This window comes from Monodelphis domestica, chromosome 3 (genome assembly GCF_027887165.1).
Source record: "Monodelphis domestica isolate mMonDom1 chromosome 3, mMonDom1.pri, whole genome shotgun sequence".
NCBI classification, from domain to species: domain Eukaryota; kingdom Metazoa; phylum Chordata; class Mammalia; order Didelphimorphia; family Didelphidae; genus Monodelphis; species Monodelphis domestica.
In genome coordinates, this window is record NC_077229.1 from 292,624,974 (window position 1) to 292,648,228 (window position 23,255).

Here is a 23,255-nt window from a genome sequence, read left to right on the forward strand (position 1 = left end):
CTTTCAAGTTTGGTAACTCCCAGTAGAACTTGTATTTTGCTGACAATGCCTTTGAAAACCTAGAGTCATTTCCATGCCAAAAAAAGAGGGCTTTGATGGGAGAGACTGCACTACTAAAGTATATCTCTTTAAAGATCACAGTTATAGATTTGTTTCAGAATTCAGTGTGTAAACCTCATGTTTTCCAATGAAAGCTTAGCATGATCACAGATTTTAGAACTGAAGAGTACAGAGCTCATTTGGCTGAGACCTGTAACTTCATAATTATACTAAGGACCAGAGAGGTGAAATGACTTGCAAAAATTGAAGAACATTACTAGCTAGTGATAAAGCTAGGGCTAGGACCAAGGACTCCTAACCTTTTGGCCCAATGCTCTCTTTCCCTTCTCCTCTGAAGAATATACTCTTCAAAAAGCATATTTTAACAGTAAAGCTTCTGTGAAATGATCTCCTAACACTCAATATTCAAGCGTAGATTCGATTCATACAAATTGCTTTCTTCTCCTTACTTTGTCCACTTATTGGTCATTAGCATTTTCGTCAGCTCCAAGGCAAAGCAAGGATGAAAGATGTAATTCTAAGTTATTAAGTTTAGAAGCCATCTATGAATTCCCACATTTTTACCAGTACCCTGCATTGCCTGACACACTTCTCCTACTGATGCTCAAATTCTTTCCCACTGTAGGACATTACTGATACACCGAACCGACTGTCCTTGCTGGACTTCAGAGGGCAGAGCAAGTCACAGCCATGTCACTGGAGAAGAAGATATGGTAGAAAAGCCCCACAGCCATTATCCTGCACATCTCCCTTTATTTTCTGCAGTTGAATGTAATGGACAGACAAAGGATTATAAAAAGTGGTCATGGTGGTAACAACAGTTCTCTCCTAACCCTGCCTCCTGGCAACAATGTTCATGATGAAATCTTCCCTGATCCCACAGCTCTCCCACCTTGAGCTTTCCCAAAACACTTTGTCTGAATCTCCCTTACCTCCCTACTTCTCAGCACTCCATCATACCCCACACCTCACACGATACTCATCTATGTACAGGTTGAATGTAGCAAAACAGACATTCTCTAAGGGCAGGGACAGTATAATTTTTTATCCTTCTATCTCTAACTCTCTCAACCTTTCACGACAATGCCTTAGACAGAGAAAATGCTTAACAATGTTTGATTCAATGATCCTGAATTTATTTGGTCTATTTTATAGCAATGACTGTCATGTAAATAGGATAAATTATAATTTAACCTTAATGATCAACTGTCTGATCTTTTGGGTTGCTCAGTTTTTAAAGAAAATATATGTCCCAATCCCAACGTGCCCATGACTTTTACTCTTTTTGGTTTGTTTTCATACACATTGTTCCCTCAAAACCCATGGGGAAAACAAGGCAAATAGGGTTGCTTATTTATTTTATAGTAACATGAATGAAATATTTTTATGAAAGCAGGAAGAAACCAAGCAAAATTAATTACTAGAAAATGCTATTCAATAATTATTACTGTATGAAAACATTTAAATATAAATGGGACTGCTTTAAAATAAAGTTCTTATGTTAAGAACAGAACTTACTAACCTCTTTTGTCATTAGGTCCAAAGTCTCTTCTGGATACCGTTCTAGAATTTGAAGAAGTCGAGGAAACTTTAGCCTGGCTTCTTTAGAATTTAATTTTAAAGCTTTCAACATCTTGTCCACCACAAGTGCAGGATATGTCTGCAGCTCTACAGTATCGATAACTATCAAAATAACACAATCAAGAAAATGTGTTAAAAACACATTTTCCCCTTTGTTCAGAGGATAACAAACTCAAGACTGAAGATAAAGCCCTCTCCTTGTTCCCTACTCTCGTGCCCCTTCTTCTCTATTCACTTCTTTTTTACCAATGCAAATCAGATGCATTTTTGGATTATGAGGAAAAGGTTTTATCTCAAAACATCTTCTCTATTAGATTATTTGTCCTGAATGAAACATTATCATGTCCTGGGCAGAGAACATAAGGAGCATCTGCTGGTTAGGGAATTTGTTCCAGGGGTTAAGATGCAGACCACATGAGTCACAACCATGAGGGAAAATATGAAAGTTTAAACCATGTAAATGGAAAGATAAGAGGATAGCTGAAATCTGTTCAAATGCAGACATTCTTTCTAAGGATGTCATGACCACTTTGAAAGCTGTAAAGTTTGTCACAGAATTTTTGCCATTATTTTCTTGTATAATCTATCAATGAGCTTTTGCTAACACCTATATGCCAAGCACAACACTCTATTTAAATATAATTATATCTTCTATATGTATAGTAACTTTCAAAGATGAACAATTACTTTTTGCTTAATTTCCCACTGGATAAAGCCCACATTCTGCAAAATCACTATTCAATGTATTTCCCCAGATTCTCTCTCACCTGATGTACTTTCTTCCTCTTTACGTAGATGCTTGTCACAGAAATTTACTAAGGTCATATAAGCATCTATGATTCCAGCTACATTGACATGCTCAATAGTATGGGGCTGGACTTCTTCTTCAGCCCTCTGGGCAGCTTTAAAAAGATATTCAAATGCTTTTTTGTGCAGACCTCCAATAACCTAGAATCCAATCATGACAAGACATAATCTATATGTGTAACTGAAACTTTTTAAAATATGACATTTTCTGCTAATAGAGAAATGAAGTTCATTTTGTTGTACTCTTTAACAGCAAACATCATAAGATAATAATCAATGACCTGAAAAACAGTAAACAAAAATTCAAGCTGAAGAACTTCTTACTGAGAAAACTATCATCAAATACCAGCAAAGGAAAAGAGTGCCTGTAACATGTGACTCTTGTTCTTTGTGGAAGACTGAGATACTGTTGCTCTTTAAGTGGGTAGGAAGATATAAAAACCAAGACCTCTTAACTAAAAGACACGGACCTTCCACCACGGACCACAAAGACACAGGACTCAGTTAGGATATCTAAAGACGTTATTTTAAAAGAGGCACATTAGAAGAGCCTGAAACTTAGTACATGTGGTAGCAAAGAATTGGGTCTAGAGCACTGATGGCAAACCTATGGAATGCATGCCAAAAAGGACAGGCAGAGCCCTCTCTGAGCACATATGCCATCGTCCATCAGAGGTCATTCATTACTTGAAAGCCAGAGAGACTTGGGGTGGAGCTGTTCCCCTCCCCGCTCCATGCACCTGAGGACATTCCTCCCTCCCCTGTCTGGATTAAGGGGAACAAGGCACTCCATTTCTAAAAGGTTTACCATGACCCAGTTCCAAGGTAAACAAAAACATTCATATAACTGAATGAAAAACACATTCTTTTTTGTATCATATTCCCCAGTTTATCCCATTGACTAGTAGAGATTTTTAATAAAATTTTTATTGGAGATAAATTTGCACAAATAAACAAAATAGCTTTTATAAAAAAAAATTCACTACAATTAGGTTCCATTTCATACAAATCAACCAACATTTTGAACATGGTATAGTAGGCACTTCAGCTACAAAGACAAAATCAAACATTTTCTTTATCTTAAAGTAGTATATAGTTTACTGGGAGGGTAAAACATCTAAGAATATGCATGGTCATTTGAGGAAGGAGGGAGCGCTTAAAAAAAAACACAAAAAAACACAAAAAACCAAGGGGATCAAGAAAGGCTTCCCACAGGAGGTAGCTCATGAACGGAACCTTAGAGGAAGCTAGGGATTCTAAGATGAGGAAGAGAATTCCAGGAACAGGGGCAGCATGTAGGGATGCACAGATGCAAGAGATGAAATATCGATTTTAGGGAATAGCACGTAGGCCAATATGGCTGGAATGTAGGATGTCTAAAGGAAACTAATATGAAATAAGATTGGAGTGGGGAGAGAGGGAGAGACAGAAAGAGAAAAAGAGAGAGGGGAAGACAGACAAAAGAAACAGAGAGACACACAGATGGAGAGAGAGATTCAGAGAGAGAAGGCAATGGTAATGGCTAAGGGGCAAAATGAGGAGGGTCTGATCTGTGGTGGGAATCACATAAGTGGAGAGAATATATAGATATTCTGGATATAAGATCTATTGGGAAGGTGGATCTAGCAGTCTGGATGTGTTGACACACACTGATAATCTCTGCTATGGTGGAGAGTTGAGGTTTTCAGATTACTTGGGTTTTGGAGGTCCAGCCAATCATGTGTCTATACTAAGTCTGGCAACAATATGGGGAGCCCCTGGGAATGAGGTGCCAACACAAGGAAGGGCAAAATGATCAGGTCATAAATGGAGTGATTCAAAGCTGAACCAATCAGTAGTAGAATTGGGCCCATGAATGGCAGCTGTACTTCCAGCTGCAATGAACTAAGGAGATCAAGTCTTTAAAAATGGCTCTATTATAAAGAAATTGTCTAAACTAGAGGTTCTTAACTTAACTTAAAACAATTAAAAAACTTTCAAAAATATTTTGATAACTATTTCAACATAACTAGATTCTTCAGTAATTTTATATACTTTATTTTATATAATAAAAACAGAGGCCCATGGGCTTTATCAGAATGCTAAAGGAGTCCATGACACAAAAAAGGTTAAAGATACCTGGTTTAAATTGAGTTATCACTTAAAAGTTCAATTTTTGTACCAAAAATTCCAAGTGTTATAGAAACAATTAATAGACATGTGCTGATTTTCATTTATGGAATTTTAAGAGATAAAAAGTTTTAGAACTAAAATTTTGATTCATAATTGCTACAATAGACTTCACTCACGCATTTGTTATTATTTTATTATAACAAAGAAATGTGATACCTTAATTTTTCAAATTCTGGCAGTGTCTGTTGCTCCTGCATGACCCACAATTTGTGTAAAATAAAAGCAAAAGATATTTTTGCTGTTCGTTTTGTTAGTCTTTTTTTTAATGTTCTACTATCCCCCCCAACCTAAAGCTATGGATGACAAAGAAATGCATTTAGAAAATATAGTGGCACTGATAATACTATTTCATTATAGGAAGAAATTCATGCCCGTGTACAATATTAAAAAAATTAAACATTCAATTTCCCATCATTATTTACCTTCTCAGTATCCTCAGAACTGGTTCCAGACAATTCTAAAACTTTTTTAGCTTTACTTTCTTCAATTTGGGCAAGACAAGCTGGCTCATTGCTGAGTGCACTAGCGATGATGTTGTAAGTGATACCCAGGAGAATGTTCTGATTACGGAAAGCCAGGCTATTCTTGCTTTGATAACTTGAAGTGCTCTCATCTGCTGGATCACCCAACAACAAAAAAAGAGCTAAAATATTTTAAAAGCAAATGAATCCTATAAATTTAAAAAAATTTGTAGAATGCAAAAATTATGTTTTAAATTAAAGAACTATTCAAATTAAGGTGGCTAGAAAAGTGAAATAAAATTAAATAAGGTTGCCTTCCAGAAAAGATTAAGGATTGATTTCACATTGTTTACTAATCAATTACTTTTGAGTAAGGTTTTCAATAAAATTTTTTTCATTGGCAATAACCCTATCAAAATCCAAACAAAATTAAAAGTAAAAATCAACCTGCAATCAAAAATTTTTCATTTAATTGGCTCAAAATAATTAAGTGATAAATTATATTTAATGTAAAAAATCTTTAAGAGTAATAAAAAAAAATCACAGGTGAAAATATGACCAAAATTGGGGGCACATGGAGATGGAGATGGAGAAGTAATAATGATGAGGTATTATTAAGTAATAATACAACAAGGCTAGGTATAAATAGAATCCTAGCAAAAAGTTTTTTCTCTTCTCAGTTTCATAAGCCACTTATTAAATGTTCGAAATCTAAAAGGAGAGGCCATAAAGGTCATGAATTTGGTTATAATAACACTTTCTTCCGAGATTAAAATGCTCAGCAGTAATATCAAACTGAGGCCCACAACATTTTTAGGAAGAAGGGAAAAGTTCTATGATTTTTCATCTTAAAAAGAGATTCAGGTTCTAAAAATTTACTCTGAACCTGCGCTCAACTCCAAATTTTCTTCTCTTTTCTTTAGAAAAGTCATTTTTCACCAGGTTTTAGAGACTGTCTATAACTAAGTTCTTAATTTTCAAACATCCAAAAAACAAATACAATGAAAGGATTCTGATTAAAAAAATGATCTGTAAAGAAATAACCATATTCTATGGAAATGTGAAAAAACAGGGGTAGATTTTGTGCAAAAGAACATAAATACCCAATAATGAGATCGTTTTCAGCACTGTGAGAATCTGTTCAGAACTACTCTGAGTCTGACTGCGACTGTGGCTGAATCGACAATAACTGTGAATCCATTTCATCAGCCAGTCTTCTCTTGTTTTGGATTCTCTATGCAGCTCCTTTAAGAGTTTCATGGCAACTGAAAAATTGTTCTATAAAAACACAAAAAGTATTATAAATCATTACATAACTCAGTTCTGTAACTATACAACAAATAACTATTATGTACAAAGAATAGGAAAGGCTGAAGGAATTAAAAATGAAAAGTGATAAATTATCCTCATAGAATCTGTCATCTAGTAGAGAAAGTATATATTCAAAGAAGTGTATAGCTAGGTCTATGTACAAACAATGGATTCCATGAAATAGTACCAACTTTTCAAATTCACACTATTTAAAATTTTTAATATGATCAATGGTTCTAGCTCAAAGGAACTATGCAGTGTGAATTAGTATGATGGGATTCATTATCCGCACATTAGATACATAGAAGTCAGACGGGCCTGTGAGATTTAAGGAAGGAATCTAGCTGGGATGTTAGGAATCGGAGAAGAGGTAATATATGAGTGGGACTGGAAGAAAAGATAGGATTATCAATGGGTAAGGCCAAGGCCATGGAGATGGAGGCAATCCCATACCTGGGCATATTTACTGGCAAAGGTAAGAGAAAGAACAGGATGATACAGGAAGAGGTTCAGTGTGGATGAGACATAGAGAAAGCCAATACCATGAAAGAAGGTTGATGTTATATGTGGAAGACTAAGCTATAGTAAGGAATTGTGTGTTTTATCTGGTAGTCTAAGTGGAGCCCTTGAACATTTCTAAGCTAGAGAATAACATAATTGGATGTAAGCATTAAGAAAAAAATTCTGTCAGCTGTGTAGAAGATGAAGCAAAGAATGGGAGCCACTGGAGAGAAGGATGGAAAGCATTTAGAAGGCTGTTACAATTACCCAAGTGAGAGGCTAAAAAGATGTGGACTTAAGTGATAGCAATGGAAAGGAAGAGAAAAATGCCAAAGTTTGAATTTGGAAGATGGAATTGGCAGGGTTTTAACAATGATTTTAAGTGAAAAGTGAAGGAGATGGCATAGTAAAGAATAAATAAGAATTGGCACCTGAATGACTTGGGGAAAAAAGGTGAGATCAACAGGAATGTAGAATCAAGTTTTAGAGAAATACGATGAGTTCACAGTTTAGGACATTCTAAGTTTGGGTAGAGTGGTGATATGTGACTGGCAGATAGAAATATGGGGCTGGAACCTAGTGAAGAGACCAAACTAGAGATATATTTTGGGGAGTCATCAGTTTAAGATGGGATGTAGTACGGGAATAACCAAAATTCGTACACTTGGGCCCCGAATCCACTTCATGACTACCTAGGGAAGGCATGGTGGACAGCAAAGTGTATGAAAAGGACCTTAAGAGACTAGTGGTCTGGAAGCTCAAGATGAACTGGAAATATGATAAGGCAAACAAAAACACTAAAACAATCTTGAGCCGAATTGAGAGAGATAACTTCAGGAATAAAGGTAAGAGCAACACACTTTACTCTGCCTCAGCAGTCCTCATCTGGAGAATTTATACTCAGTTCTGGACATCATGGTTTAAGGAGGACATAAATTAGAGAGAGAGCATTCCGAGGAGGGAATCCAGGATGATAAAGGATCCATATCATATGAGAATCAGTTGAAGTAACTGAAAAAGTTTAGCCAGAGAAGAAAAAGTCAGAGATGACAGCTGTTTCAAGCATCTGAAGAGCTGTTGGGTAGAAGAGATTAAATTTATTCTGATTGGCCTTGGGGATAGAACAAGGAGAAAGATAGGAGCTACAGAAAATAAATAAATGAATAAATATTCAGGCTTGATGTCAGGAAAAACTTCCCAACAATTAGAAAAATCCAAGAATGGGATAGGTTATCTCCAGAAGTGGTAGATTCCTCCTCCCTGAAGACCTTTAAGAGGAGACTAGAGGCTCACTTCAGATGTATAATATATTAGTGATTTCCTTCATAAGGGTTATTAAACTAGATGATTTCTGATGTTCTTTGCATCTCTCAAATTCTGTGATTCTACATATAGTAGATAGGTGAAACCAAAGGAGTGAATAAGATTGCCAAAACAGAGGTTGTTGAAAGAAGAAACAAGGTCCACTCTATAGAGCCTTTGGGATGTCAAAGAAAAAACAGTGAACAAACCATCGGTCCTAAAGGATCAAGTAGTTGTATGAAAGCCAAGGGAGTAAAATAGTAAGGGAAGGGGGAGTAGGAGTTCATCAGTGATATCAAATGATGATGTAGAAAGTTCAAAAAGAACAACTGCCATTAGATATGATAATAAAAAAGAAATTGATTACTTTGGAGGGAGCAATTAAATTGAAAAGAATCAAATTCAGATCTCAGGGGACTGAAGAAAAAGTAATCTTTCTGTAAATTTGTCATTAAAGGAAAGAAAGCAAATAGAATAATATCTTGAGGTCTGGAATTGTGGTTTTTAACTCTTTTTTTTTTGATAGGGGAGATCAAACTCCATAGGTAGAGAGGAAAGAATCAGTGGAGAAGAAGCAATTAGACATGAGAGAAAGAGGATACAGCAGTACCCAGGAGATAAAGGAAGCAGATAGGTGACATCCTATGAGACTGAAGTTAATGGTGAAAGGACAGGCAAAGTCAAAAAATGTGGAAGAGGCAGTTCCGATGAATCGTCTTGATTTTCTTCATGAGAGGTGAGGGGTGAAGGTAAAGTTTGGACACTGAAGAAACTAAAATTTTGGAAAGCAACTGTAGGATGTGACAGAGAATCATTTAGCATGTCAGTCAATGGCCAGGCAAAAGGATTTACTAAGTACCCACTATGTGAGGCCATGTACTGTGAGAAGTGCTACAAAGATGGGCAACCAATCCCTGCTCTCAAGGAGCTCAGACTCTAATGAAGGAGAAAATATATACAAGATAAACTGGAAATAAGCAATAAATGGAAGGTACTAGAATTAAGGAAGATCAGGAAAAGCTTCTTGTAAAAGATAAAGGAGTTTAACTGGGATCTGAAGGAAGTCAGGAAATGGACATGAAGAAAGAAAGAATCCCAGGGCAGACAGTGAAAATACATGAAGTCAGGAAATGAAATGTCTGGTGTGAAGAACAGAAAGGAGGCCAAGGGTTGACGAGAATGTGGGGGGCAGGAAAGTGTAAGAAGACTGGAAATGTGGGAAAGGGACCAGGGTCTGAAGGGCTTTAAATTCCAAATGGAAGGTTATATATTTGATGCTAGGGGTAATGGGGAGCCACTGAAGTTTACTGAGTAGAGGATGACACGGTCAAGTCTGGACTTTAGGAAAATAAATTTTCACAGCCGAGTATAGATTGAACTGGGGAGACCTGAGGCAGGGAGGAAAGCAGCTAGCTGGCTATTGCAATGGTCCAAACATGTGGCACAAGGTTGCTGGGAGCATCAGAGAGAAGGGAGAGTAGATAAGAGATTTCAACAACAGTCAACAAGATTCAGCAACTAATTAGATGTGGGGGAGAGAGGAATTGAGGATGATACTGAATTTCTGGGACTGAGTGAAGAGAAGGATGATGCCCTCAGGGGAAAAGATAACAAGTTCTATTTGGGACATATTAAGCCTAAGATATCTACAGGACATCTAGTCTGAGATGACTAATGAGCAGCTGGAAACGGAAGCCTGCAGGCCAAGAGGTGAGGGCTGGATAAACAGACCTGATTATCATCTGCATAGGGATGAGAATCAAATCCATGAGAGCTAATGAGATCACAAAGCAAAACCAGAGATGAGGACGGATAGAATCTCCCTCACTGTTAATGGGCAAAACCTAGATAATGACTTAGTAAAACAAACAAACAAACAAACAAACAAAAAACTAGAAAGGAGTGGTCAGAATGGAGTGAGAAGCAGAAGAGAGGCGTATGCAGAAACCTAGAGAGAAGAGTATCAAGAAGAACTGCTAATGAAATCATTATTGGTAACGCTGGAGATAGCAGCTTTGAATGATGAGGTTAGAAGCCATCATTCTGTGAGAAAAGGAAAACGCAACACTGATTATGGACAACCTCAAAGCATAAGAGGAAGAAGAGTTACAGAATGACAGCTACCAGGGATGTGAGATGAAGGCTTTTAAAGATAGGGGAGACATGGGTATGTTTTTAAGCAGTATGGAAGCAGCTGGTAGACAGGAGAGAATGAAGATTAGTGAGAGAGTGGAAATGACAGAAATCTACTGGAGGAGATGGGATGGAGCAGGATCATTTGTCCAGGGAAATAGATTGGAGTAAAATAGGAGATACTGGCAGAAGACACTGGTCTCCCACCTACATTTCTAGTCTTCTTACACCTTACTGTCCTCTGCACACTTTTCAATCCAGTGGTATTTGCCTCCTTGGCTTCCGTTCTGTTACTCACTTAAGTGGCATGAGATAAAGAGGAAGGGATAAGAATGAAAAAATGTGAAATGAATGTAAATAAATAAAAGGACTGTTATTCAGCAATGAGGATCCACTGGACTTCAGAAAGCATTACATTTTTAGTGGAACTAGTTATTCCTGGGTTTTTTGTATGCAATTTCACTTTTTTTAGATGGTCCAGAACTATAATTTAAGCATGAAGAATGATCTATGATGAAATATATCTGAATGAGGCAGATGGGCAATGATCTTCAATTTACAGTTCTAGACTGCCTATGGTTCTAAAAGGTTAAAAAATTAGCCTATGCTCACCCAAGCAGGGTATATCAGAGCTGGTACTTGAATCCAAATTTTCCTAACTCTGAAGTCAGCTCACAATCCATTTTACCACATTGCCCCAACTACAGAGATAGAACTTTCTGGCCACAAAAATAGATTGCAGTATCACTGTAAGGTAGGATGTATATTATTGGCTCTATTTTATATACAAAGGAACTAAGGCTCAGAAGTTGATTGTTTTACCTATAATCACAATCTAATAGATATCAGTCAGTATGTGAACCCAGATATGACTCAAAGCCTAGAGTTCTTTCTACTACAAAAAGTCCTGAACTTACAAAGAAGAAAAACCAAAAGGTAATTATTCAAATTATAAAGGGATTCTCTGATTCACTATAGGATACATCAAAGATTTCCTTTAAATAACAAGATATCCCACTATAGTTTCCTCATCTGTAAAATAAAGGTGCTGGATTATATGATTGCTGAAGTGCATTTCCAGCTCTAAATTCTATGATTTTATGAACACTTACAAATATGTGTTTAATACTTATTATAATAAAGTAACAATACCCAACTCTAACAGAGTAACTTCTAAACTTTGTGGGTATGGAGTTGAATTTTTTTCCCTATGGATGGGATACCATTTCAATATTTTTTATGAGTTTCACTAATTCTCATCATCTACCCTTTGTCCAAAAGAAAGAAACCTACCTTGTCAATCAGTGATTAAGAATGAATGTTGGGAAAACCAAAAGTCCACCAAAAATAAGGGATTTTATAAATGGCGAAGAGTGAATCTGGGTTTGTAGAATGGACAAGAGAGCTGACTTAGGTAAGCTTTGAAAAAGAGGGTTTTAGTGAGAAAGATGTAATTCTCAAGTTAAATAAGGGTGGCACATTAGGGAATGAACTCAAAACAGTAGCTTAGAAAAGTTCCCTGGAGAAAAGAACTTGGAGCAAAGTATTAAAAAAGAGCTGAAATTTAGCTTGACATGAAGAAAAATTTCCTTAGGATCAGTTACTCTCAAGTGAAATGTTAATGATTAACAATAATTTCAGAGGACCCAGCAATGCAATGAATGATCTGGGACTATCCTGAAAGACTTATGAAAAGATTCTATAAGACATTCTTTTGGACTATAGCAAAGAACAATTAAGGGCAAAAAGGAAAAGAATGGCTCATCAAGACACAGAAAAAGGAGGGAAAGGTAATTCAGGATTGGATTTGAGAAGCTTTCAACCTAAGGAGGCAAAAGCAGATTTAGTGATCAAGAAAATTAGGAGACTTGGTACCTCATGTTGGTTTTAGAGATTAGTAAAATCTAGATAGAATAAAAAGGAAATCCCTATGTGACATTTTATTATGTTTACTCTCTAATTGTTAATAATGTTTAAAGAAGGGGGGGGGGGAAACCATATACACAGGCCCAATCTTAAAAACAAAAAATTTAAAGCCCCCTAAGTTTTAATAACAAATGTGACTTATTTCCAGAATGTCATAATATTTTTAGGCAAGTACCTGCTTTCTGGCACTCTCTATCATCTTCATTTTCATGGAAAACTTGCAGCTTCTAATCAGTGAATAAATGTCTTCTTCCTGATTCTCAACTTCCATCTTATCACTGAAATTTTCATCTTCATCAACTTCCATACTATCACCTTGCTGGAGACCACTAAGCTTCTCCTGAATTTTGTTAAGAAAGAAACATCTACACATGGAAAAGGAAAAAAATAACATAGATCCATGAAAGGAACCAAATTTCCTAATCTAATACATATCATCTAGATACCATGGAATCAGAGCCTCAGATTTCCCATTAATAAGATTATTATTTTAAATATCAGTCACTAAAAATTTTCAATCAATAGTGTTCCAAACTTGGCTTTCATTTCAATAGTCCAAATCTTCAAAAGTCACTATTTTACTACAGTCTATCTCATAAGAGAAGGGATTTAGCAAAATGCAGACAGTTCTTGCTTTATGTAAGCAATCACTCTACAAACCTATAAAAGTGATTTTTATTTAATTCAAATTTGTCAAACGGGTCAAGGGCAGAAAAGCAAGAGCAGGGAACACATGGAAGCATGTGGGGGCCTAGCCAGAACCAAGAGGAAAAACAAAGATGGGGAGGACAGAGAGACTCACGGGGGCCAGATACACAGGCAGGTGGGCAGAGCTGGGCAAAGGTCACCTCTCTTGATGGTCTCAAGCCAAGCCCCCTTCCAATGGCAGCAGTGATCTCCAAGTCTGTTCTTCTGCTTTTACTTAGAGGTGGTTTGTTTTTGTTTTTTTCTTGGTTGGGGTCTGGGAGGCGGAAGAGCACCCAGAGAGACAGAGAGCACACTGTAAAGGATGGGTGTTTGGTGTTTCATATAATTCAGGTTTCTTTCAGAACTCTTTAGGCAAAGTCAACTTTGCATAATGTGAATTTACATAAAGGAAGAACTGTTTACCACCTATTGTCTCCATTCCCACAAGATGATGAGTGTGAACTCACATGTTTATATTTTATTGAATCTGTTAGTTCTTGTGTTAAGTCAAAAACTATTCCCTAAGTCCTCATTTTTAGCCTATAATAACAAAATAGCTAAGGTCCCAGAAAAGTATAAAATGTATGCTCCCTTCCAGCAAAGAACTTTAAATTCTTTTAACGCTTGAAAGCTTAACATGTTTGACTCTTGCAAAAGAAAGAATTTTCAGGTTGTGACCATTTGCTAAATGCAAAATGATTAACATGATACATCCATGACATAACCTGTGTATTTATCATAACTAAGATGCAAGAAGATTTTTGTACAGATTGTTACCTAGAGTTACCAGGCTACTTCTTTGATTTCAGTGAATAGTCCTACTTAATTACAGAACTCAAATAAACAAACTGAAGAGTCAGAATGTTATTAAATAAGCAGATGGCTAAACACTGAGAAGTGAGGACACACAGACCCAAACCCAAAGGAGGTGACCTTCTCCATGTGCCCGTTTGGTGTTTTCTTTTTTTTCTTTTACATGGAACTGTTGGTTCTCATGGAAGTAGGGAGGTAGATCGTTTTGTCTATAGTCTGTGATCTTGGTGGTTATAGAATTATCACAATAACTGAATGAGAAGGCATAATATAATTACGGGTAGCGCTTTCCTTGGTTCAGTTCTGTTACCTAAAATGGAGTGCAGACAGGCAGAGGGAGGTGGAGGCTAACAAGAAGTAGGTGTACTGCTGCTGCTGCTGCTGCAAATACTGCTCCTCTTATGTATTCTACTCACTGATGCTGCCACTGCCACAAACAGCTTCACTTTCAAAACCCTGTGTAAAGCCAGGATCCAGATGCAAGGGATTCAGCAGAAGCTTCAACATTGTGGTGAAGCACTTGCTTTCTTTACTTAGGCTTCTGAGGGGAGGGAGGGAGAAGGGGAGAAAAGAGGCTGTAGGTTGGCATGTCAGGGAGCCAAGATGTATAACTAAAAAAATGAACAATTCTGTTAGGAGAAAAAATACATAAGATCTGTACAATATGGGACACCTATACTTTAATCAAACCTCAGATTTCTGTATGGTTAAAAAACAAAAAGGAGTTTGGAGACTTTAGAAAATAAAAAATCTTTAGTTAATTCTTCCGACCATCTCATCTTACCGATTTGTAATGATGTCATCCCAGATGTTCATTGGGTCCATTTTAGCATCTGGATATCTGTTTGTCCAGATTCGTAGAAGTCTCTTAAGGGGAGCTTGAGATGATAAATTACCTAAAAATAATTTAAAAGGATGACTACACCCATAGCCCAATGCCAAGCATCAATCAACAAAGTGGTGGTCAACACCAATAAAAAAAAATCCTAGCTAAAATTTCTTGGCTTGAATAGGGGAAAAAAACACTTTCTTTTCTTGAACAAAAGAGAACTTGAAGTTAACAGTTAGTTTTGGCTTTTTAAAAATTCAACTGTTTGGAAAAAAAAAGGAAATAGGAATAGTTAAAAGAATCATAACACTGCCAATATTTTCTCCAGTATGTTAGAAAAACTGAACTAGAAACAAATGTAAAATTGGATGTTGAGTAGATGTATTTAATAATTTCCCACTTTAAAATAATTAATTATATAAATTATATAAATAATTAAGCCCAACTATTTACTTGTAATATGAATGGAATAAATTTTATAAGTATCCACAAGGCAAGAACAGAAATATGAAAATGAACATCCCTAAAGAGTTTATTATTTAGTAGAAAAGATATTTATGCAAAAATGATAATACAAAATAAATATGAGAGGAACAAAGTACTATGAGAAACTGGAGAAGGGTTGACTGCTGGCTAGATGGATCAGGAAAAACATCTTAAAAGAAAGTAGTATTTATGCTGGTTCCTGAAGGATAAGTAAGATTTTAACAAGTAGAGATTGAAATGAAAGGAGAATAAAAGGGGATAAGACAGAAAGGCAATTCTAAATACAAAGAAGACAACATGGGGAAAACATGTTCACAAAGTAGTAACTAGTGTAATTGTCTGGAACATATGAAAGGAATAAATAAAGGTAGAGCAAAGCGAGATGGTGGGGCATCGAGGGGGCTCAGTGATAGGACGCCAGGCCCGGAGACAGGAGGTCTAGGGCTCATCTGTGGCCTCAGACACTTCCCAGCTGTGTGACTATGGGCAAGTAAGTCACTTACCCCAGCTGCCCAGCCCCTACTGTTCTTCTGCCTTGGAAGGAATACCTAGTACTGATTCTAAGATTGAGGTCAGGGCTTTTTTTTTAAAAGCTAGATTATAGGAGTCTCCAGTGATATACTGAGGAACATGTCCTTCGTTGGCAGGAAATGGGCAGGTATCTGAAGGCATTTGAGAACAGTAACATGATCAGCTCTGTACATTCAGCTTCATCTGTAGTCCTCTGTAGGACACAGGGAAGAGGATAGACACTTAAAAGCAGAGAAACTGGTCAAGTGGCTATTGAGTAATTTTCAAAAGCAATTTTGTAAGAGGCAGCAAGGTGGTTCAGTGGATTGAGAGCCAGGCCTAGAGATGGGAGGTCCTAGGTTCAAATCTGATTTCAGACACTTCCCAGCTGTTTGACTAGCAAGTCATTTAATGCCACCCCCCACCCCCATTGCCTAGTCTTTGATCTTCTGCCTCAGAGCCAATATATAATTGATTCTAAGACAGAAAGCAAGGGTTTAAAAAAAAAAGAAAGAAATTTTATAGTTTTAGATAGATAAAAGTTTAAATAAAAGAACAGGATGGTGCATTATCAATCTGAAAAAAAACTTTTTTAATCTTAAAGTTTTGATCTACTTCTTCAAATTTTTAACTTTATGAAGGGTACAATAAAACTCCTGATAGAAATATTTTATATATCCAAGTCAATTATGAGCTACAAATATAATAAACATACTTTCTATTGGCACAGAATCAAAATCCCAAAATGTAATTACACAGAAAAGGACAATAAGAAAAAAAATTTACCTTGTTTAGTCATAAAGCTGATAAAGTCCTGAATTTCAGTTAAAGCTTGTACAGACTGTAGTTTGGTTAGTCTACTTTGTTGTAAAAGAGCATCAATACTGGAATAATTCTAAGGAAAAAAGTATTTATATAATACAAATTATAGTATTAAAGAGTCAACATATTCCCTTAAAATCTGAAAATGCATTCACTTATCTATATCTAGAGCCATAGAATCTGTGTATGTCAGAAAAAAACCTTTCTTTTATCTAGTTAATGACTGCATTTAAAAGTTTTAATAATCGATGCCTATTTAATCACTTTATATTGATGTGTTCATATACATAGTTATTGTCTCCCCCACTGAATGTAAGCTCATTATGAGTAGGAATTGTTGCATTGTTAGTGCCTGCCAAATAATAAGCACTTAATGAATATTTGATTGATTTTGATGGATCTAATTTTTTAAAGAGGAACATTAACTGTATTGACTAACTTGCCCCAAACCACAAATAATAAATCATCCATTAAGCTAAGTAGCGTCTAGTTTAAACAGCTACCTCCTCACAGTACACCAAGACATTTAACTGGAGAAGGAGAATGCACATAAAATTGGGCAGAGGCAGAAAGGGGAACAGAAACAGGACAAAAGCTCTAGCTATCTTATTCCAGAGAATTTTTATCCTTTATACAGTTGCTCTGAATGCAGACCTAAGCTTTAATGGGTACTGAAAAAAGTCAAAAATATGGGAGCTAATGAATAAAGACAATAATAGAACAAAAATAGTTTTTTAAGTATAATGGGGAAGATAGAAGAAACAGATAAAGAGGGAAGAAAAGAAAAGGAGGAAATTGATATTATGAAAAAAGACAAATATTTACTATTGAAATTTTTTGGTGGGAGTTTATGACAATTACTAATATTTTTAAACACAGCACATTACAAATGTTTGTGTTACCTGCATAAAAACCTGAATGCTATTTTCAATATAATATTTTGCTCTGTCAAAGTCATCCTGAAGAATGTAAAGAAGACTCAATTCCTGGCTATAGTGAACTTCTATGAGTGTCTTCTGGGGTTCTTTCTTCATAGCTTCATCGATGAATTTTAACAGTGACTGGTCACTAGCACCTTGAAGCAGCAACTTTAGCTTGCTGCGAATCATGTACGGTAGATAAGTTTCCTAAAGGAAAGAAAAACTCACTGAAATTAATAATATGTGTGTGTGTTTGCAAAAAAAATGGTATTAGGTTCCTAATAGTATCTTAGGTAAAGGTCTGAAGATTAAAATTATTTTAATGACACAAACACATTTGTTTAAAAAGTGGCATAATTTTGAAGGCCATCTTTTATTTCATTGCCACAACCATGCAGAAACATCTTCCCCTGCCAGCTTAAGAGTTTGGATGTCCCATGCAAATTAAGATTTACAAAGAGAAACAAAAAAGGTAGTTATATAAAAGGAGTTCTGAGGAAATTAACTGAATTAGTTGAACCTAAATATTAATTCAATCAGGTGGAAGTATTTAATGTTTAATACTAATTACCAAGTACAATTTGTAACATTCAAAGCTACAGGAAAATCAGTACACAGATATAGCAAGAGTATGAAGATTCTAATTTTAAAATTAATTTCATCTAGACAGAAGGGGCAACCTAGATGGGATGAAGAGTTAGGCTGTTCCAGTACACTAAAGAAGGCCATTCTATATATTCCAAAATTTAACATGTTATGACTAATTATTGAATATAAGTAAATAATTATGTAGAAATGTTTTAAATAACAGCTCTATTTTTATTTAAAATTTAAATATTAACTATGTTTTAGTCTTCTTTAAAAAGGAAGAATTGCAAACCTGATAAAATGGCTCACTCCAAATTTTACTCAGATCGGGAGGATTTTCATTATCAACACTGACGGTAGAACAATACTCTAATGATTTCCATTCTGTGAGGTGATTATAACATTCAAGAGATGCAAGTTCCCAAAAATCCTTTTCAGCTTCTGAAGGTTCATCTTCTAACCACTCTTGTGTATTTAAAGCCTAGGAAAAAGAAAGTTACCAAGATGATTTCAAAAAAATTAAGGTCAAGTATGAAAATAAGAGATTGGCAGTGGTGGGGCCATTTGCATATAAATATTCTTAAGCCTAAAGAAATTGGAACAATAAAGTGTGAGGTTAATTATAAATATTATTTTTAATTTTATTTAATTTTTTAAAAGGACTTATTGCTACAAATTGTACTAAAAAATCGCTAACCAAGTGGCTTGACTTTGAGAAGTTAAGAATGCTTTTAAATACTGGGAAATTTCAAGAATTTAGCAACCAATTTAAATATCTAAAAAGCTTCTAAGAATTTGTTAACCTTGGGAAAAATAAAAAATACGACACTAAAAAAGCAAAGGAGCAGTTAAAAAAACAAAAATGTTTTAGTTTTAGCTTCCTTATTTTGAAAAAAAATTGTTGGATTGGGTAATTTCAAAAATCCTTTTAGTTGTAAAGTTATACTATAATCATTACATTTTACATATTGAAAGGGGAAAACTGCCCCAATATGATGAAAAAGTATAAAAATGAATGGCAAAAAAGACTTATGTTCACAATTATTGCTAGCACTATTTTGCTATAATTTAAAATTCAAATACAGTTTAGCAGAACTAAGTTAAGTAATCCTGCCACTACTTAATATGAATCCAATTTTCACTAGACCACTAGTGAAAATTTTATTCATTATAAAAGCAAGTGGTGGCAATAGGCAAGGGATCAGAGAAGAGGCCAACACAGAATGTTAACTGCTTGAAAGAAGGACTGCCATTTGTCCTTCATGTCTCCCCTAGGGCTCAGAATGGTTCCTGATATATAAGTACTTTAAAAATGCTTGTTGACTGAAGCTGTGGGTCAGGATACTGGATATGGGAATTCTAGCAAAGGCTCAAGATCTATGTGATCTTGGGTGAACCATTATCATGAAGATCTGGCTCCTTCCAATATACCAAGATGTCTAAGGTTAAAGACACAGAAATAAGTAAAGGCACTCAGACTATATTACCTTTACTTAATTATAGAAAAACATGTTCTGTAGAGGATAGTTAACCATTGGCCATATCCACTTTGTACAAAATGAGGCCACAGAATAAAGTTGCAAATTGAAATATGAAAAATGTTGATGTGTTGATGGATCCATGATCTCATATATGTGGGTTTCTTGTAACAAGGATTTTCTTTCTTGTTTATTGTTCCCTTTAAAAATTTTTTAAATTTATTTTTTACATCACCATGTAATTCTCTCTCTCCCCCACACTAGAGAAGGTATTATTTGACAAAGGATCAACAGGGTACAGAGTAGGTGAGATAAATAGATGCATGTAAATAAACAGAAGAATATATTTTTAAGATTTCCCATTTTGTCATTCTTACTATTTTGAAAATTTATGAGGTGAACCTTCATGGTTTAAAAAAAATTTCCTTCTTTTGTTAATAAAAAATATTATTTTCCTGATGCCATCTGTTTTTATATCACCTGCCCCCTCTAAATATATCTTTGTCCAGAGAGTCATCCTGTGTAACAAAAACAAAAGGAAAAAAACTAAACAACAATCAAATGAATCTGACTATATGCAATGTTCTAAACTCAGCCTCCCACCACTGCAATGAAGGGGGGTGGGGAGGTGTGTGTGTGTGTGTGATTTTCTCAAATCTTTTCCAGTCAAACATACAATGCTCAGTTTTCAGGGGTGGGAGTGGGGTGTCCCCCATATACATCATTTCCTGAATCTGTTTACTCTGCATCAGTTCATGAACTTTCCTATACATCTCTTAATTATTCATATTTGTCATTTCTCAGAGTAAAATTCTGTTACAATTAGTCACACACCTCAATTTGTTTAGCTACCCCTTGAGGGGCATTTATTTTATTTTTAGTTCTTGGCTACCATGAAAAGTGTTGTGTTATATATATATACATATATATATATATTTATTTATTTTAGTCACTTTTTAGCATAATTTCCAATTGTTTTCCAGAAGAATTGGACTTCATAGCCCCACTAAGAATGTGTTACTGTGTTCATCTCCCTATAAACGCTCTAACCTTAACTATTTCTTTTATCATCTTTGCAAACTTGTTCAGTATGAGGTAAAGTCACATTAATGAGGTAAAGTTTATGTTAATTTGTATTTATCATATTAGTTATTTGCAGCAATCTTTCATATAGTTAAGTTTTCATTTCTTGATTTAAAAACTTAATATGCCTTGATTACTCATCCCTTGGGAAACTTGGTCCTATATATCTATTTGATTTCCATATCTAGGAGATTCAATAAGCATTTATTAAATGGCTACAATGTGCCAGGCACTGAACTAAAATATCATTTTTATTAAAATGTAATTTTATTAAAATATCATTCTGAGCTGGACCTCATAGGCCATCTACTCTGACTGCTAACTTTACAGAAAGGGAATCTGAAGCCTAGAGAGATGATGTATTTTATCTAATGTCACCAAAAAATAAGCAGCAGAGATAGAATTCAAATCCAAATCCTTGAGTTAGTCAAGATGTTTGTGTTTGTTTCATATCCTATTCCTATTCTATTGTTTATGAAAAAGTTTTTAAATTTCATATAACCAAAACTAGCTACTTGACTTCTATCCCTTTGCTTCTACCCCTTGTTCAATATTCTTGCTTTAATTGTGAACAATATCCGATTTCATTCTCTACAAACTTTTCTTTAATGATGTGATCTTTTATACTCAGGCTGTGCTTCCATGTTAAGTTTATCATGGCATAAGGCATAAGATGTTAGATGAAGCCTAATTTCAAATAAACAATTTCCTCAGTTCTTGTCAAATAGGGAGCACTTCCTGATAGCACTTTACATTCTCAGGTTTATCAAACAATAATAAATTTATTTCTCATTTTTTGTTTCTCCACTGATCAATATTTGTTTCTGTTTAATTTTTAGTAAGTACCAATCATTTAGATGATTGTTTCTTGAGAGTATAATTTGAGGTCTTTAAAGTACTATCCTCTTTCATTGCTACTTCTGCAGGATTAGGTTCACTTCCATTTCTCTTTCTATTAATGATGTAGAGCAGTGATGGCAAACCTTTTAGAGACTGTGTGCTGTGCCCCATGCCCTGCCCCCCAGAGACCACATGCCGTGCCCCTCCCCCACACAGGGCAGGGAGGAAGCTCCTATTGGGCTGCTGGGTGGAGGGGTAGGTAAAGTGAGGAATGCTCTCAGTGAGGGCAGAGAGGGGAAGGGGAGTGGCCTGAGTGCTCTGCTCCCCTCAAGCTCTGTTGCCTGTGAGCCACCCCTCCTACCCCCTGTGCGCTCCCATTGGCTGTTGGGCAGAGGGGCGGGGGATGGGAGCAGCTCCACCTGAGTCCCTCTGCCTCTCTAGTACAAACTGGCAGGCAACAGCTTGTGTGCCCACAGAGAGGTCTGCGTGCTCTCTTTGGCAACCATAGATTCTCCATCATGGATCTAGAACATTCATTCTAAGAACTCACAGATAAGTCAATTCGCTAATTAGGAGGCACTAAAAGCTGCCATGTCTCCCCTCTTAACAAGATGATCAAGTTGATGCTGCCTAAGACAAGCAAGTTTTTGTTTTCTCTCAGCACTTAAGAATGCCTCACACCAGCAATCCTTTAGCAAATGCTTGGTATCTGTTGACTATTGATCTGCACAATGGCTGCACATACATCGGTATTAATGAGTATTAAAAGTGTGAATTTGGAGCATTTCATGAAGTCCATGGTACAATTTCTCTTGTCATCCTCTGCAACAGATATTGGTACAACTATTTTTATGGTGATCTTCCTGCAAAAACTTACACTGAACACTGCAATATAAAAACATCAAATAAACCTTGAAACAATATTTCTTATTGCTTTGGGATAAAAGATAAAGCCAACTCCACTAACTCCATTATTTGCCTCTCCAAAGAAAATCTGTGAAGCATCCTTTCCACTGAGCTTCAGCTTCCTTTTGTGTTCCGGTTTTCTTTACAGTGAGGACACCAGTGTTGATAGGATTTAGGTGCTTGAGGACTGTCAGTTCACTGAAGAAAGATTTCACATTTAGAGTAACAAAAGCTATGTTAGTTTTTGTAAACAACCTAAAATTGTGGGATTCTTAACACCATCTCATTTCCTTTCTTTTCTAGTGTTCTGCCACTATTACTGCAGAAGCAGAAAAAGACCACACTAGGGCCATTCCATGGGATGGCTCAACCAAAAAATGCATCCCACTAGCAGTCAGCATTATCTACTGCTAATGAGCCTCACACTATCTAGTTAGATTGGCTGTTGGAAAACAGACTCTAGGACTGGGAATAGTACTTGGAACCTTTACAGCATTCTGGAACCTGCCAGGGCTTATATTCCAAAGACATCAGCCTTAAGTACCCAGTCATTTCTATACCATGAGTGAACAACTGAAAAGGGCTAGATGAACAATTTATATTTAACGTAAGAAAGAATTCCCTAATGGTGATATATGTGAAACATTACAATAGCGTAAGGCTGTGGAATTTCAACTGCAGGTCTTTGAAGAAAAAGAGAAAAATATCATTTTATTTAGGTTGATTTGAATATTTGTTTTAATAAGCAATGAGAGAAAACAGGGCAAAGAGGAAAGGATAGAATTTTCAAAACCATTTCCAACACTAAGATTCTTTCATTTGAACATTTAGCTACCATATAACTTATGTAGTTATCAGTTAGCCTAAATTTCACAGGAAAAATTTTTATAATTTCATGGTAACTAATGACAATTTTTAAAAGGCACAAAGTTTTTGTGTTTTGTCCTCTAATCTCTGATTAAAAGGCTTATTTTAAGGCATAAATGATGCTAGGGCAATCAATGTGCATTTGGTTATTCTAAAGTCAATTTCTACTATT

The 23,255-nt window shown here is 35.7% G+C and overlaps 1 protein-coding gene across 4 annotated transcripts in view; it reads right to left on the reverse strand.

Moving 5' to 3' along the window:
- Positions 1 to 23,255, reverse strand: part of PRKDC (protein kinase, DNA-activated, catalytic subunit) — a 166,211-nt gene that overhangs the window by 18,760 nt on the left and 124,196 nt on the right. For 3 of the 4 annotated variants that reach the window (XM_056823883.1, XM_056823882.1, XM_056823885.1), the window contains 9 exons: positions 18,202 to 18,390; positions 17,304 to 17,528; positions 16,366 to 16,474; positions 14,539 to 14,650; positions 12,430 to 12,619; positions 6,185 to 6,359; positions 5,043 to 5,236; positions 2,409 to 2,589; positions 1,583 to 1,743 (listed from right to left, as the gene is read on the reverse strand). In XM_056823883.1, coding sequence (XP_056679861.1) covers positions 1,583 to 1,743; positions 2,409 to 2,589; positions 5,043 to 5,236; positions 6,185 to 6,359; positions 12,430 to 12,619; positions 14,539 to 14,650; positions 16,366 to 16,474; positions 17,304 to 17,528; positions 18,202 to 18,390 — 1,536 coding nt within the window. The remainder of the gene's footprint in view (positions 1 to 1,582; positions 1,744 to 2,408; positions 2,590 to 5,042; positions 5,237 to 6,184; positions 6,360 to 12,429; positions 12,620 to 14,538; positions 14,651 to 16,365; positions 16,475 to 17,303; positions 17,529 to 18,201; positions 18,391 to 23,255) is intronic. The other variant, XM_056823884.1, reaches the window with a different exon arrangement.